We start from the raw sequence: 15,472 nt of genomic DNA on the forward strand, positions 1-15,472 counted from the left end.
GCGTTTCTCAGGCTGGCCTAACATTGCACAAAGAGGATTTTGAAAATGCTGTCAATTCTCCTTTGGAGGCGGCTAACGCCAGACAGTGGAGTCAGACAGCTCTCAGGATTTGGGGGCACATTTCATTATGCCTTCAAGTTTTAATTTCCTCATCTGTTAAAAGTTAAAGACGAGAGTAGGGTAGAATGCCTTCAAGGGCTTCATGCAAGGCTTCACTTACAGCAGGTACTCACGAGTGCTTATCATAATGCAAATTTTAAGATCACTAATAAATATAATCTGTGCTTTCACATTCCTGCTCTGTCTTTGGTCACATGGTGCCTTCTGCCTGTAACACCATTTCTCTTGCCTGATAACGTCCTCTGACTTCTTGTGTAAGCGCCCCTTCTTCTGGGAGTGTTTTGTGCCACCCCCCGCCCCCGAGACACCTGACAGCTTTTCTTCACTCTGGGGTACCTGTGCACACTCGCTGACCATTACTTCACCATATCCCTGTCTCTGAGTCTCTTCTGGGTCTCGAGGTACTAGCTCCAAGGTCCTGGCAGGACGTGCCCCCTTGCTCTGCTCCCCTCGCGGGCCCATCGTACCTATGGCATAGCCATCAGGGCACTGCAGTTTGAGGTTGCTGTTGAGTTGGTTGGGTGCTGAGCACTGGCCTTGCATCTCCTGGCAAAGGTGGAAGGAGCCGCTCCAGGTGCCATCTTTCCGGCAGTGTATGACATTGCTCCCACGTCCCTGGACACCACAGAAACACAGTCAGGACCAAGAGACACTCCAGTTCCCCACAGGACGAGTCTCCCACAATGAAAGAGGAAACAATTTCTCATCTCCCCAGAGGTCGGAAGCGTTGTTCCAAAACAATTTCTTAACGGATGGTTGAAACTCAATGACGCTGAAGGGGAGGTGTTGCTAGTATCTCTGTTTTACAGATAAGGAAACTGAGGACTCAGGGCAGGAAGAAACTTGCTCAGGGTTTTCCAGAGAGCCTAACTCACGGTCCTAGCTTAGCAGTGTTACAGAAGTTTCAATCAGAGCAATTACGAGTTTGATTTATACGGCTTTTTTGTTTTTAATGAAGATAGGGGCCTATGATTCCCTCGTGGACATAGCACTGGGAACATGGGTTCGCAAGAAGATGGGAATATGCCAGAGCTTGCTTCCTCTTAAGTAATGAGAAAGTGTCCCATGTCAGGATTCTGTTATATGTTCACTAGGTAGTCAATCTTTTCTTCCAAGGAATTTCTTTCCTTCCCTCCCTGTTCTCTTCCCATCCACAATGGTACCAAGAGGCTATGTGGGAACACTTCAGTCTGTGCTCCCCTCGCAATTCTTCAAATAGGCAATCTATGGAAGGTGTCAAAAATGTACTCATAATTTAAGAAAGAAAAAAACAGTATTAAAATTGTAACACTCAATATATACTGATAACAAAAGATGAATATAAGTCATATTGGGTACCTCTTATAATTATAGAAGTCAAATGTGACTTGAGTATTACAAATTAAATACAGTTATTTTCTTTCTTAAACTGTATATACATTTTTTGGCATCCTCTCTGTAATTTCTCAGTTTCTTGCAAAGGATTAGGGCAAATTGCAGCTTGAAGACATTGTCTCTCTTCCAAGCCCCCTTCCAATCTCCCAGATTCCAGTGAGGAGTCTTTGATGTAAGTATATCAGAACCAACACCGAACTCAAAGATTATTTCTTAGTGCCCACTTTATGGCCAGTTCAATGGGTTAGAAAATTAAAGAGAGTACAGTGCCTGCCCCAGGGAGGTGGTGGGAGAGACAAATCTATGGCCTGTGACTGTGCTTATCTGCACAAGGCAGCTGTCTCCCCAGGCAAGAGTAACTTGTAGGGCATCAACCAGGGAAGGCATCTCAGAAGAGGTGATGTATAGAAAAGGGTTTCCAAGGATGGGTAGAATCTCAGGTGGAAAAGGAACCAAAGGACATTCCTGGGAGAGGGAAGGGCACGTGCACATTTGAGGAAGTATAATATGTGTGAAATAGCCTGGTGCAGCCTTGGCCCTAGCCTCAAGGCAGAAAGAGGAAAGGATGAGCTGGCAGAGTAGATAAGATGTGGGCCTTAAATGGCAGTTTAAGGAGTTAGGACTCTATGCAAAAGAAATGGAGAAACATAGATGGTTTCTTCTGAAAGATTTGAGAACAAGCTGCATATTCTCTCCTGCTAAGCTTAAAAGACAAGAAATTTGACATAAGGCTAGAGGAGCTGACTGTGCCTTGCCAGTGTAAAAACCTGCACCACGCTCCTCGTGACCCTCAGCTTCCATTCATGTCCATGAGCTCGGCAACCAGAGCTCCACTCCCTGGCCCAGACTTCACTCTGCCTAATCACCAGGTCACTGCCCCACAGCACTCCCACCAACCTGGAACCTTGGCTTCCATTACCTGCACCTTGAAGGCCCCAGGTGCTGTGCTCTTGTGCTCACGGGTCCTTCAGTCTGTCAAGTTTTCCATGCCTCCATCCCTGTCATCTCTGTCCTAATGCCACCTGATTCGGGGGCACTCTACCTTACTGTCTCTGACACCATATCACCTCTTTGTTTGCCATCTGTTCCCCAACGAGATGGGCTCCTCAAGACCCAGGTTGGTGCCTTGTGCAGCCCAGTGTCCTTGGGGCCTTTTTACCACACCTAACAGGTACCGGCTGTTCCATGAACCCATTCATCACTCACTAGATATTTCTGTTCATTCAAGAATTGTTTGTTTAACAAAAGATGAGATGAATAGACGGAGAACAATGGAATGAATATTGTTAAGAAACAAGAGGATAAATGAATGCCTGGGTGAGAAACCGAATGCACAAGTGAGAAAATGAAGGAATGAGGGAATAAATGATGGGTGTGTGCATGAGGAAATGAAAAATTTCTTTAAAGGGGCTGATTGCAGGCTGAAGCTCCCCCGTCAGTTTCTGTAAGCTGCAAAGAGACAGGATTCAGAAGAGAAAGGAAGCCCCTTACAGGCTTCTCCTGGGCCAGCAGGAGGAGGAGGAGATTGCAGTGGGAACCTCTCTGGCCTCCAAAGCAGGGTGGCCAAGGCCGAGCACACAGCTGCAGGGGCAACTGGCAGGGTCTACTCCCAGAGGTTCTGTGCGGGTTCATGGCAAATTTATACAGCTTTATGCGGCTTCAGAGAACCCAGACTCTCCCTCTCAGAGCCCCAGGCTCTAGGTCCCATGATCCTGCTGGGCCCTCGGGGGAGTAGGAAATTGACCCCAATTTCCTGGAGCCTTGGCCTGGGCCTATGATGCATTTGGCCTCCAGCCCTTGAAGGGCTGCAGACCTCAGCACTGCGTGGGCCAGAGCTGGCTGGAGAGCCTGGTCTGCAGCAGAGAAGGTATTCGAACTAGTAGGAATCTGCTCGGGAGTGTCAGGCCGAGGAGGCCCCACCACGGATGAAAGGTGGGGGCATATAGCATCGGTCTTGCTGCCTCTGGTTTCTCTCTCTGCCTTCTGGTTCACGTGGCACTTTCTCCTGCTAAATCTGCTTTAAAAAAAAAAAATAGGACACTCTTCTTCTATAACGCCTTAGCCTTCTGAATGAGGCACACTGGCAGTCTGGAACTCTCCAGGGCTTCTCCCTTGAAACCTAGGTGATATTTCTTGCCCTATCTCTGGCTATGTACATTATTCTTCCTAGTGGTCAAGTGAAGTGCCCTGTCTCTCCTATAGTCTTCTCCTGCTGTCCGCCCCACACACACCTTTACCCCTGCTGTGCCTTCTGCACAGCAGAGTTTCTGGAGCCTCCCTGGATCTCCAAATCCTTCTGCAGGACTAGATCTTGGTGCATTCAGCACCTGCCTACCGGCTGGTGCACACCCTCAAAGTACTACTGAGATCCTTGCTGACCAAGTCTAGTTTGACCAGGGAAGAATAGAGACTACTTTTTTCAGGTGTTGTCAGGGAACTGACCGGGTATCTTTGGCTCCAAATGCGCAATTCCACATGTTGTTGTGAGATCTCTCACAAGAGGACTGGCTGTCCCTTAGCAAAAGTTTGCCTGTCTGGGCCAAGGCATCTGTCTGTGCTCTCCCTAACTCTCCTGCTGTTTAAGCTATGCAGATCCACAATGAGCTGAAGACAATGATATTCTCCAACACCTATTACATGCCCAGTGTTTGAAAAATTCTCAATAATGTAGAAGACTAGATTTACGTCCTTTTTACAGATGTGGAAAGGAAGTCTGGGGAAGTGAAAAAGTGAGTTTTGGAATGATGCAAGTGGAATGATTAACAGCATGGACTTAAGTCAAACTGTCTGGGTTCAAATGCCAGCTTGGCCAAGCCACAGCTGTGTGGACTGTGTGACGTTTCATAACTCTCTGTGTCTCAGTTTCTTTGACTGCTAAGTGGGCATGAAGTTCATTACCCCAGAGAGTTGCCATGAGGATCATCTGAGTCAGTTTCTGAGCCATTTAAAGCCCAACATGTGCAGGTCTCTTAACCGCTCGCGCGCACTGTCTCTCAGAGAACTTCAGAGTCAATTTGACCAGCAGGGAACTTTGGAAACGACAGCAGCCAGAAAGGGGAGGCAATGTGTCTGAGTCCCACAAGTTGCCAATGCCAGGGTCACATCTCTTGACCATAAGCCTTTACTATAGTGGAAAGGATGGAAAACAGGAGATAGCAGAATTAAGACAACTTCTTCTTTGTAAAAGTGAAAATAAAGTAATGTCAGGGAGAAATGGGGTGGCATCAGAGCAAGACTGAACCAGACCGTGAGTGTAAGAGACAGATGGTTCTGCTCTGGAGGCAGCTTGACCTGACTGCAGCAATCTCAGCTCCACATCCCCTCACTGCAGAACACGGGGCAAACCAGCTTGCCTCACTGAACTTCAGCTTTCTCTTCTGCACAATGGGACAGTAATGTCAGATGCCATGGGGCCCAGTTCAGGGCATGTAAATTAGTTGCAGCCACGGGGAATCCTCTGCCTCTCTTCCCCGTCAACGCTCCCATGTACACGTTGCTTCCACAAAGGGCTGACACGCAGCCCCAGGAGGAAGAGCGGGTAGAAAATGCAGCTTGTACAGTCACCTGGTTTAATACTTGGCTCTGGCAGTAACTTGTGTGACCCAGGGTAAGTCCCTTCTCCTTCCCGGGTTTCAGTGATCTCATCTGTAAACTAAGTGGGTTATAGGGGGGGTCCCTGAGACCTGCCTAATTCTAACACCATGGGGGTCTGTTATTTTTTGGACTTCCTCCAGGAAGTCCTGGGTGCTTAGGTAAGTGCTTCACCCTGAAACAAGAGGCAGCCCCTGCTTGCTGGGGCACATACTTCTGTGGGCTGTACTTTGTCTTGGGAAGAGCCCATAACGGCAGGGGACAGCTCCAAGGCACTGTGGCTTTTTCAGGCACCCGCTATGATCCGTGCAATGAATGAACTGGTGTGCTGTGGATTCAGCCCCCACACATCCTGTCTTGCTCCTGCTGAGTTGCTGAGATCTACCATCAAGCGCGTCGCTCTGACCACAAAATGCCTTTAGCCTCTGCCCTCCCTCGCTGTGTGAGTCTTCCACAGATCCTGTCCCCATCCCTAGGCCAGGCTCTCCCCTAACAACCTGCAAAGCTCCCACAGTGCTTCTCACAAGGAACTGGGCCTGGGTTGTCACCTCACCCAGCCCAGGAGCATCTGAACTAGATTAAATCCTGAGGCAATTGGCACTTCTCCCCACCACCTGGCCCCTGCCACTAGCTTGCCCTGGAAATGTTTGGGAGCAAAGGGAAAGAGCAGAGCTAGGGGTTGGGCAAAACACCCCCTACTAACTTGTAGCCATGGGCAAGAACTTAGCCTCCCCAGGTCTTCTCATCACATCTGTAAAATGGGGATATTCTTTCTTTTTCAAGTATTTGTTATGAATTTTCAAAATAAGGTAAAGTGTAAAGGTCTTAGCAAAATAACTAAGAAAATGCCAGGAAGGCTATGTTAACTAGTGTGATGAAAATGTGTCAAACGGTCTATGAACCAAGTGTATGGTGCCCCAGATCATACTAATGTATACAGCTATGATTTAATGAAAAAAAAAAAATAAAAAAAAAATAAGGTAAAGTCTGCAACACCAGCTTGGCACCCATCAAACACACACACGTACACAAAAAAGCTGTTATTGCAGGTTATTAAGGCATTAAGTTTCTGTGTCTTGATTTAGAGAGGGAAGAGTGCTACAAATGTTTGAGCTGAGTAGTCCGATATGGTAGCCACTGTACAAATATGGCTCTTTACATTTACATTCAAATGATTCATAAGTAAATAACATTTAACATTTAGTTGGTCAGTTCCTGGACTGTGTTTCAATTACTCCAGTCACTCGCAGCTAGTGACCCTCATATCACACAGCACAGATATGGGACATTTTCAGCATAGAAGAAAGCTTTATGGGGCAGTTGTGGTCTGCAGGGGTCCTCAAACTACGGCCCGCGGGCCACATGCGGCGGTGTCAATTGTATTTGTTCCGGTTTTGTTTTTTTACTTCAAAATAAGATATGTGCAGTGTGCATAGGAATTTGTTCATAGTTTTCTTTAAGCTATAGTACGGCATTCCAGCGGTGTGAGGGATAGTGAACTGGCCCCCTGTTTAAAAAGTTTGAGGACCCCTGGTCTACAGGAACTAGAAGACTATTTATTCTAAAGGTTTATTCAAGCAAGAGACCAAGGCTGACTACAGCTCATATCAGTTAACTTAATCCACACCTTGGCCTCATGAAGGATGGTTGCCCTCTTATGAGTTTTTAGAGCTAGCCAGCACAGGGCTAAATTTTATGATCTTGCCTTTGTTTCCAGATCATCTAGGAGCAAAAAGGATTCTCACCACTGGAATGGCCTTAAGGCAGCCTAGTTCATGGGTGTCTGTCTTCCCCAGGGCTGCCACTTGTGGTGGTCTAGGTTGTGCACTGCGCAAATCCCGGGGGTACCCTACCTTTTATTACCTCACTTAATCCTCACAAACACATTTTCAGGTAGGTAGTATCCAGCCACCCATTTTACACAACAGGAAACTGGACCTTAAAGAGTTAAGAAGGTTGCCCCAGTTCTCTAGCTTACTGCAGTGAAGCTGGGATTTGAACTCAGACTCCACATCCAGCATTGTACTGGCTCCCAAGGAATGAGTAAAGTGGGGATTTTGTTTGCTTTTAGTGGCAATGAGAGGGAGTGTGTGAATCTTTCCTACGATAGCCCCCGTCTTTTCCTCCTTTCCTGCCAGGATCTGGAAGTTGTTTGGAAAATGGAGAATCCCTGCTCCGTATAAGATGTTTGAGTCAAGATGCTCTGGGCCGTACTTTTCTGCTGTGTTTACAGGCAGCGAGAGGGGATCTGAGGTGAATACTAGATTTGGCTCTCAAGCTCCCGGTCTGAGGGTAGAGGAAATTCATTTTCAGTACAAACTAGAAACGTCAATTGTATTAGGAGCCCATTTGGCACGCGCTCCCTCATTCTTCGAGCAGACTAGCAGTACTCTGCCCCTTCACGTCTGGCCTCTCCACCGGTTGCTAAACAGAGCTACTCGAGTCGTCTGATAAATTTACATTTTCCTCTCCTTTAAATACAAACTGGCCATGAAAGTTACTTGGCAGGCCCCCGGCAGACTGCATTTCAGTTTGATAACATGACCACGGCCAGAATATTATTTGGCTCAGCCGTTTGGGTAACTGTTAGCAACAGTTTTATGTAAGGGAGTGAGAGGGAAGTGGATCAACCTGTGAGAGGCTGTGGTAACCTCTGGTGCGGGCACCAGCTTCTGCTTCCCTGGCAGCTGAAGATGAGGATGACTTTCACAGATGGACACAGCATAAGTGACCAAGGATTTTCAGAGAGTGGTCACGGGACTCAGCTTGGGGGAGAGGAGGCCTGGATTCTGATTCAGCTGATGCCACCTGTGCCACCCTAGGTGGCTGAGTAACCTCTCTGTGTTGAAATTGAAGTGCCTTGCCTCCCTCGCTCATGCCCTTACTTCACCTGTCATTTCCTGAGTACCTACTAGGTGCCTGGCCCTGTCCGAAGTGCTGAAGGCACAGGGAAGCCTGAAGATGCAGTGAAGGGTTCCACAGCCCAGTGTGAAACTGTGAAATGAAGCAGACATCACAACTGGGGTGTGCTCAAGGGTGGGAGGAGGGGCAGTGAGCCCACAGAGGAAGGACGCTGAGAATCAGTTCCCAGGGGAAGAGATGGCTGGAATGACACGTGAAGGGTGATGAGAAGTTGGGAAGCTGGAAAAGGTGAGAGGAGAGATGTTTCAGGTGGGGATGCAGAGAGGGGAGATGGGTCCTACTGGTGATGGGGGAGCGGTCTTGATGGCCACACTAAGAAGTTGAGACTTTTTTTTCCTAAGGGTTATGGGGGTCTCTGGTTCAGGAAGGGCATTAAGCAGAGGGAGTGTCACAATCACTGGAATCACTGTGGCTGAAATGTGCAGAACATGCTGGAGCAGCACGTGACAAATGCAGAGAAATGATGAAGAAGCTGCCTGGTGGCCCATGAGACAGACGAGGGTGGCCTGAGTTAGGGTGGCAGGATTGGGTGCAAAGGACAACAGCTTCAGGAGACATTCTGGAGGGGACTAGGTAGGACATGGTGATCACTTGGGTGCAGGGAGCAGGAGAAAGAGAATGTGAGGATGGAGGGTTGGCAGTGTCTGGGATTTGGGGGCTAATACTAAATAATGAAGATGAACCAGGTCTTACCCTGAGGCCCAGCTGACTGAAGGCTGGCCTCACCTGGCTCATGCTCCTTGTACACCTGAGAACACAAGGCTTAGGTTATCAACTCTAAACAGTTGCTTCTATTAAGATGGAGCTCCTTGTGGAATTGAAGTGTTTTTAGAGCTAGCTGGCTTCTTCTTTCCTATCCTTGATTTCTGATCTACCTTTTTGGTGGCAAGGGGCATGTGTAGGGATTAAGGACAATTCATTCACAGAACTCCTTCAGCAGAGCCAGGTAGACGGACTGGGCTTTCTCAGTTACATGTGGATTAAGATAAAATTCACACCCTACCCACTCCTTTTGACCCCTCTTTCGTCTATGGATTCCTCAAAACCCTACTTCTCATCTAAATATGGTCCCCCTTACTCTTCATGCTTCAGGAACCAACAGATATCTAAAGATAGTGGTAGTCCTGTAATTTTAAATACTTCAAGGACAACACAGGTGGTGATGGCCAAAAAACTGGCAAAGGAGCCTTAGTCAGTCTTATGTTATCAGAGTAACTTTATTCAACTTCATACATTGGGATTTCAACTATGATTTCTTTTGTAAGGGTTCCAATGCTAAAATTAAGTCTCAAAGCTAAGAATCTCTGAACAAACAAAATACAGTGTTGTAGGGATAAGAATGAGACTCAGAAAGAATACCAAGGAAGATAGAGCTCAGTTTCTTAATGTCTGCACTGGTGATAATTGCCATTATACACTTTGGGCCTATTTAGAGAGTCTCCTGGTTCTTAAAGAATAGGTGAAATAGCAGCTCAATTCACAATTGCCAAGATGTGGAATCAACCCATGTAACCATCAACACATGAATGGATTAATGAACTATGGGACATGTATACCATGGAATACTATTCAGTCATAAAAAAGATGGAGACCTTACATCTTTTGTATTTACCTGGAGTTGAGAAACATTCTTCCTAGTAAAGTATCACAAAAAAAGGGACAGCAAGTATCCGATGTCCTCAATACTAATAGGAGAACAGTAGATAAACAACTACATGCCCACAGGAAAGAAAAACATAATTAAATTCAAGTGGAGGAGGAGGGTGGGATAAGTAAGCCCTCACCTAATGGGCACAATGTAAGGGTCTACAGCACACCCCATTGGTGAAAAGATTCACTACAATCTGAATTTGTACAGCCTAACAAATATAGACTAAGTGACCTAATTGTTTGTACCCTAAAATTAATCTGAAATTAAGAAAAAAAAAAAAAAGAATAAGCTGGCCTTTGATAAACAGAGAGGAAAAAGACTGGAGTATGGATCTCAAGTCTCAGGCAGCTTACCTGGGAGACATCACTGTCTTCGCACTTGATCCTGCACTCGCTGTTGAACTGGAAGCCATTCGTGCACTGGTAGAGCCCATGGAATTTGGGTGGAGGTGGGGCGCAGGTCACAGGAATGCATGCTCCCTCCTGCCAGCTGCCGTCTTGGGTACACTGAGTCTTAAAGGCCCGTCTTCAAGGCAGGGATGAGAGGAGACATCTTGAGGACCACACGGCTAGACCCACCCTTCCCAAACACCACCAGCCAGCCCCGCACTTGCATTCCCTGTTCTCGATTACTTACTGTTCTTTTTTTTTTTTTTAGGGGGGGCGCTATGTAGGGATTAAGGAGAATTCATTCCCAGAACTCCTTCAGCAAGAGCAGGCAGCAACATCAGGCTTTCTATCAGTTACATGTGAATTGAGATAAATTCATGGCCTTCCAGCCCCTAGTCTCTTTCATCCTTCAAAGTGCTAGCGCTGATGGAGGCTGGCACCACGATGCTGTTGACACACACTGTTTATAGGACTGATACTATCCACAAGGCACTTTGATTTCCATGCACATCCTCATTTATTCTATACAACAACCCTATGTGGTCATTATTATTATCATAGCCAGGTTATTGCTGAAAAGTGGAAGACCAGAGAAGTGAAGCCCTTTGCCTGGGATCACACAGCCAGTAGCAGCCAAGCTAAAACCTAAAGTTAGTTCTGTTCAACCCACACATAATAGTATTAACAATATCCTTCTGGATTTTCACAGAACAAAACAGGATAAACAGCGGGCATTGCCTCCAGCAGAGACCAGACCCCATGAGTCTGCATTTCTGACCCTACTTACTTCTTCGACTTCCGGGAGGATCCAGGCACGTGGTACCCAGGTTTGCACTTGTACTTGCAGAAGGAGCCCACCTTGTGCTTGTTCTCTCGGCACCGGGCAGTCTGCAGGTCTGCGTTGGGCACAGGAGGTGGAGCGAGGCACATGAGCTCACAGAGGGCCTCCGGGAAGGACCACAGTCCATCCTCCATGCAGGTGAGCTGGCTGTTATTGCCTGAGGAATATGGGCAGCAGGGTTAGCAGACGGAGGAGGCTCTGACAGCTGGGTGGATATATAGGCTGCCTGGACTTCAGGTGACTTGAAGAATCAGAGGACCCTTCATATGGAATTCCAACCCCCTCCACTTGCAACTGAGGGGCGATGAAAACAGCTGACAAAACGAAGAAGGGACCTCAATTGGGAGAGTGAATTACCCCTGTGTCTGCATCGAATTAAAATTCAAGGCTTCTACATGGATGGAGCCGGAACATATTCTTCTTAGTAAAGTATCTCAAGAATGGAAGAAAAAGTATCCAATGTACTCAGCCCTACTATGAAACTAATTTATGACTTTCACATGAAAGCTATAACCCAGTTATAACCTAAGAATAGGGGGAAGGGGGAGAGGGAGGGGAGGGACAGGGGAGGATGGGCGGAGGGAGGGTAAAAAAAATAACTTCTACAGCACACTTAAATGACGTTGATTAAAAAAGAGTAAAAAAGAGAACATACTTAAAAAATATAAAATAAAATAAAATTCAAGGCTTCTGATTTCTGATCCTGAACATCTTCTGATGCACAGAAAGGAGACCTTCACAACTCTGAACCCATCCTCTTTGCTTTCCAGGTGGGCACCTGAGCCCAGAGGTGAGGTACCTGTCTTCTAACCATTGACAGCATAAGCTTGTATCAGAACCTACTCCAAGCTCTTATATCAGTGTGCCACGTGACCTCAAGCTGCAGTTCCCCCGTCCTACGCCCCCACACTGTGTGCCTGGAAGTGACAGCATCGTGTTATCAGGGATCCTCCGTCTAGCCCCCAGTGCTCAGTGAAGCTTTGCCAAAGCAGCCGGAGAACAGCACTTCCCCGGCAGCCCGTGCCAGCTCTGACAAAAGTGCTGATTGCCACTGGGAAGCCTCATGGGGAACATTGCAAACGAAAGTAAAACATGAGAGCTAGGCTTTTCAACTGCCAGCTCATATATTACTGACGCACAGCCTATCCCAAATGTCCCCAAGACAATTAGAGGAGGACAGAAAACATGTGATTCTCCACCAAACTCTCCTCCTCCCAGTCATTACAGAATGGTGCTGACAGCCAGTGCCAGAAGCACACGGGAGGCTCAGGGGTCATCTGACCGTTGGAGAAGTGAGGTGACAGGAAGGAACTGACATTTATTGAGCAGTTACTACACACTGAGTGCTTCTGATAGGCAATTTCGTTTGTTCTAACAAACGCTGCACTCATATGACAATTCTCACTTAGGAACGAAGACCAGAGACTGAAGTGATCTTATTGGGCTCTTAGAATTAGCAAAAGACAAAGCTGAGGCTCAAACCCAATTGTGTCCAACTATAGAGATGGTTGTTTCTAATAGGAAGTTGGTTATACACTCCCAGCAGAACCCTTATTATCCATTCTGAGAGTGTCAAATCTTAATTTTCCTATCTGTAGAAAAAAATGCTCCTGCTTTTCAAGCTGTTAAGAAAATGCTTTGAAAAAATATTCATGAGAAAAGTGTCCATAAAAATGGTGTCAATGTCATTTGCTTCTTAACTTTTTTCTTTTTTTTTTTTTTTTTTTTGAGACAGAGTCTCACTTTGTCACCTTGGGTAAAGTGCTGTGGTGTCACAGCTCACAGCAACCTCAAACTGTTGGGCTCAAGAGATCCTCTTTTCTCAGCCTCCTGAGTAGCTGGACCATAGGCACCTGCTACAAGGCCCAGCTATTTTTAGAGATGGGATCTCATTTTGGCTTAGGTTGGTCTTGAACTCCTGAGCTCAAGCAACCCATCTGCCTTGGCCTCTCAGAGTGATAGGTTTACGGGCGTGAGTCACTGAGCCCAGTCTCCTCCCTTCTGTTTTCCCTCACTTCTTCCCTCTCTCCGTCTTTTAACCACTGACTCTCACTAGCAGATATGAAAGGATCATGTGAATTGCACCAAAGCTTCATTCATTCAACAGTCATCTATTTAGTGGGTATTATGTGACAGGTACTTTTACATGTTGGGGGCAAAGTAGTGACCAAAACAAAATAAAACTAACCAAAAATAACCCTACCCTCTTGGAGCTTATAATCTAATGGGATTGGAAGAAGCATGGTAAATTATCTAGTGTGCTAGAAGGTGGCACTTTCTATGAAGAAGAATAAAGCAGGGAAAGGGAGAAGGGGAGAGAGAACTTTGCAACATTATGGAGGCTTCTCCCATCCCTATTCCTTGCCTTTTTTCTTTTTTTCCTTCTTTCAGTGGGATTCATCTGGTCAGTGCAAGGCAATCTGATGTTTGTAAAACCCACAATGGCTCCACACTAATAAATGTGACACTGACAACTGTAGACATTTTCACATCAAGCAGAGAGAGGAAACAGTGCAAAGAGGGGCTCATTTGGCTTCCTCAGAAGCAGAGACGCTTCCAGGGCACCAGGAACTACAAACCTGCTTTTGCATTGCTCTTGTGATTGGGAAAGGTGTTGCTCTGGAGTGTCCTAGTATGGCGTAAGCTTAGTAGGCAGGGGGTGGGGGGGTGTCTAAAAGATACAGGAAGCTCACCTTCTCCAAGTTGCCCAAGAGGGATAAAAATATCTGTGGAAAAAATATTTGGATTCTTAAAACGTACATCATACCAGCATGCAAATTGCAAATTGTGAGGGGAAGTCATGGTTTTTCCATGGCAAGACAACAGAAAAATTGCAAAATGTTAATCAAGAGTGAAAATATAAATCAGAAATGTACATTCTGGGAGAGGGTAAACAGCAGTTAGCAGTGCGCCACAGTTTAGGCAGGAACTGGTGATTCAGGACCATGGATATGTCCCCCTACCCGCCCCAGAGATGATACTAGGAGGTGTAGACACTGAGCTGTACAGAATCAATCCTTCCATGCACCAGCTATAACCACTACCCTCATGCACCATGTGGTTCTGAGGAAAGTTCTGGAGGACACTACCCTCTGCACCCTTTCCTCATCTTCCTGGCATTGACCTCTGTTCTCTGGAGGATGCTTACTGTGCTGTCAACTCTCTGCCTCAGGATTTTTCTTCTGACAGTGGATGCATGCTGTGCCCACACGCAGGACAAACTTAATGTACTGAGGCATTCATGACCCTGCCCACCAGTGATGGGAATGGTGTAGCCACTTGCCAGTTTCCACAGGTGCAATAACTCTGAGGCATGTTCTGCACATCTCCCAGAGTTCCCCAGAGGAACTGAGCTGTAGCTGCCCACAGTGGTAACAGACATTTGTCAATTCCATGTCTCCCATCCTCATCCCTCTATCAGTGTTTCCTAGGGGAACATGACTCAAGACATAAAGTGAAGGCATATCTGAGCCTAGAGTTCCCCGTAGGAGGATAAGAAGGTCAACATTACAGATTAGGTTCCGACAACTTCGGGGACCCTGTGCCTTCGTTTGTTCATCTTATAAAGTCAGAAAAATAAATCTTGCTCAGCCTGTCTACAAATGTGGAAAGGAAATGTCAATATCTAATGAGCATTAAAAAATTGTAAACTGGTATTACACAGGGTGGCCATAAAGTTCGCATGCAATTTAAAATAGGTACATTTTACAGTGTGCAGTTTTATAGTGTGCAATTTAAAATAGTGTACAATTTAACATAGTATACATTTTAAAATAATGTGCAATTTCAAATTGCACACAAACATTATAGCCACCCTGTATATTTCATTTAAAAGATTACCCAGGAGACCAAATCTCTTTGAGAAGTGCCTTTAATTAACACAGAGCAGAGCCCAAGGAGGGAAATGTCAGACCTTCAGTCTGTTTTTTTTTTTTAGCACTTGCCACATGGTGCTGGCACTGGCTGGACCAGAAGGCAAGGACTGCGTCTTGTTCATTCTTTATCCTCAAGCCTAGTCTATTGTCAGGCACATATTGAGTCCTCAATATCCACTTGTTGAATGCATAAAGAATTTATCTGTGACCTTGAACAAGTCCCCTGGCCTGTTTTATTCTAAACCAAAACTATCTCTGAGTTCTTGTCCAACTCTACCATTTTAGGATGAGAAAGGATATTGGCTACTCTAGTGTTTAGAGAAAACAAAAATGCTGCTAGCTAGACCAGAATCAGGACAGGCAAGCAGTTAACAGGCTGCATAGCCAAGGGCCAGTCTGAGTGGGATTGCAATGAAATTAAACCTTATTGCTTGTGGTAAGGAACAGACCTTAAGAAAAGTCACAGGCAAAGAAGATAGATTAAGAAGGACAAGAGGCACACATAGAAGAGAGGGCCGGCTGGGGCAGAAAACAAAGGCAAAAAGGATCAGGCTGTTTTCCGCCCCCCACTCAAAAATAGCCCATTGAGTTTCATGCAGCACTGGAGATGGAGAAAGCCAGGAAGAAGTTGAGGAAGAAATGAAGGCACCAAGAAAAGGATGCAGTCCTCTGCTGATTTTAGTTTTCAAAGCACATTTATAGGCTCTCA

General features: G+C 46.2%; 1 protein-coding gene across 1 annotated transcript in view; it reads right to left on the reverse strand.

Annotated features, from left to right (window-relative positions):
- LOC128567301 (pappalysin-1) overlaps positions 1–15,472 on the reverse strand; it is a 143,802-nt gene that overhangs the window by 40,947 nt on the left and 87,383 nt on the right. The window contains exons 9-11 of the mRNA XM_053564446.1: positions 10,835–11,045; positions 10,012–10,183; positions 588–735 (exon numbers count right to left, since the gene is read on the reverse strand). Of these exons, the coding sequence (XP_053420421.1) occupies positions 588–735; positions 10,012–10,183; positions 10,835–11,045 (531 nt within the window). The remainder of the gene's footprint in view (positions 1–587; positions 736–10,011; positions 10,184–10,834; positions 11,046–15,472) is intronic.

The sequence above is a fragment of the Nycticebus coucang genome, chromosome 2 (genome assembly GCF_027406575.1).
Source record: "Nycticebus coucang isolate mNycCou1 chromosome 2, mNycCou1.pri, whole genome shotgun sequence".
Lineage (NCBI taxonomy): Eukaryota > Metazoa > Chordata > Mammalia > Primates > Lorisidae > Nycticebus > Nycticebus coucang.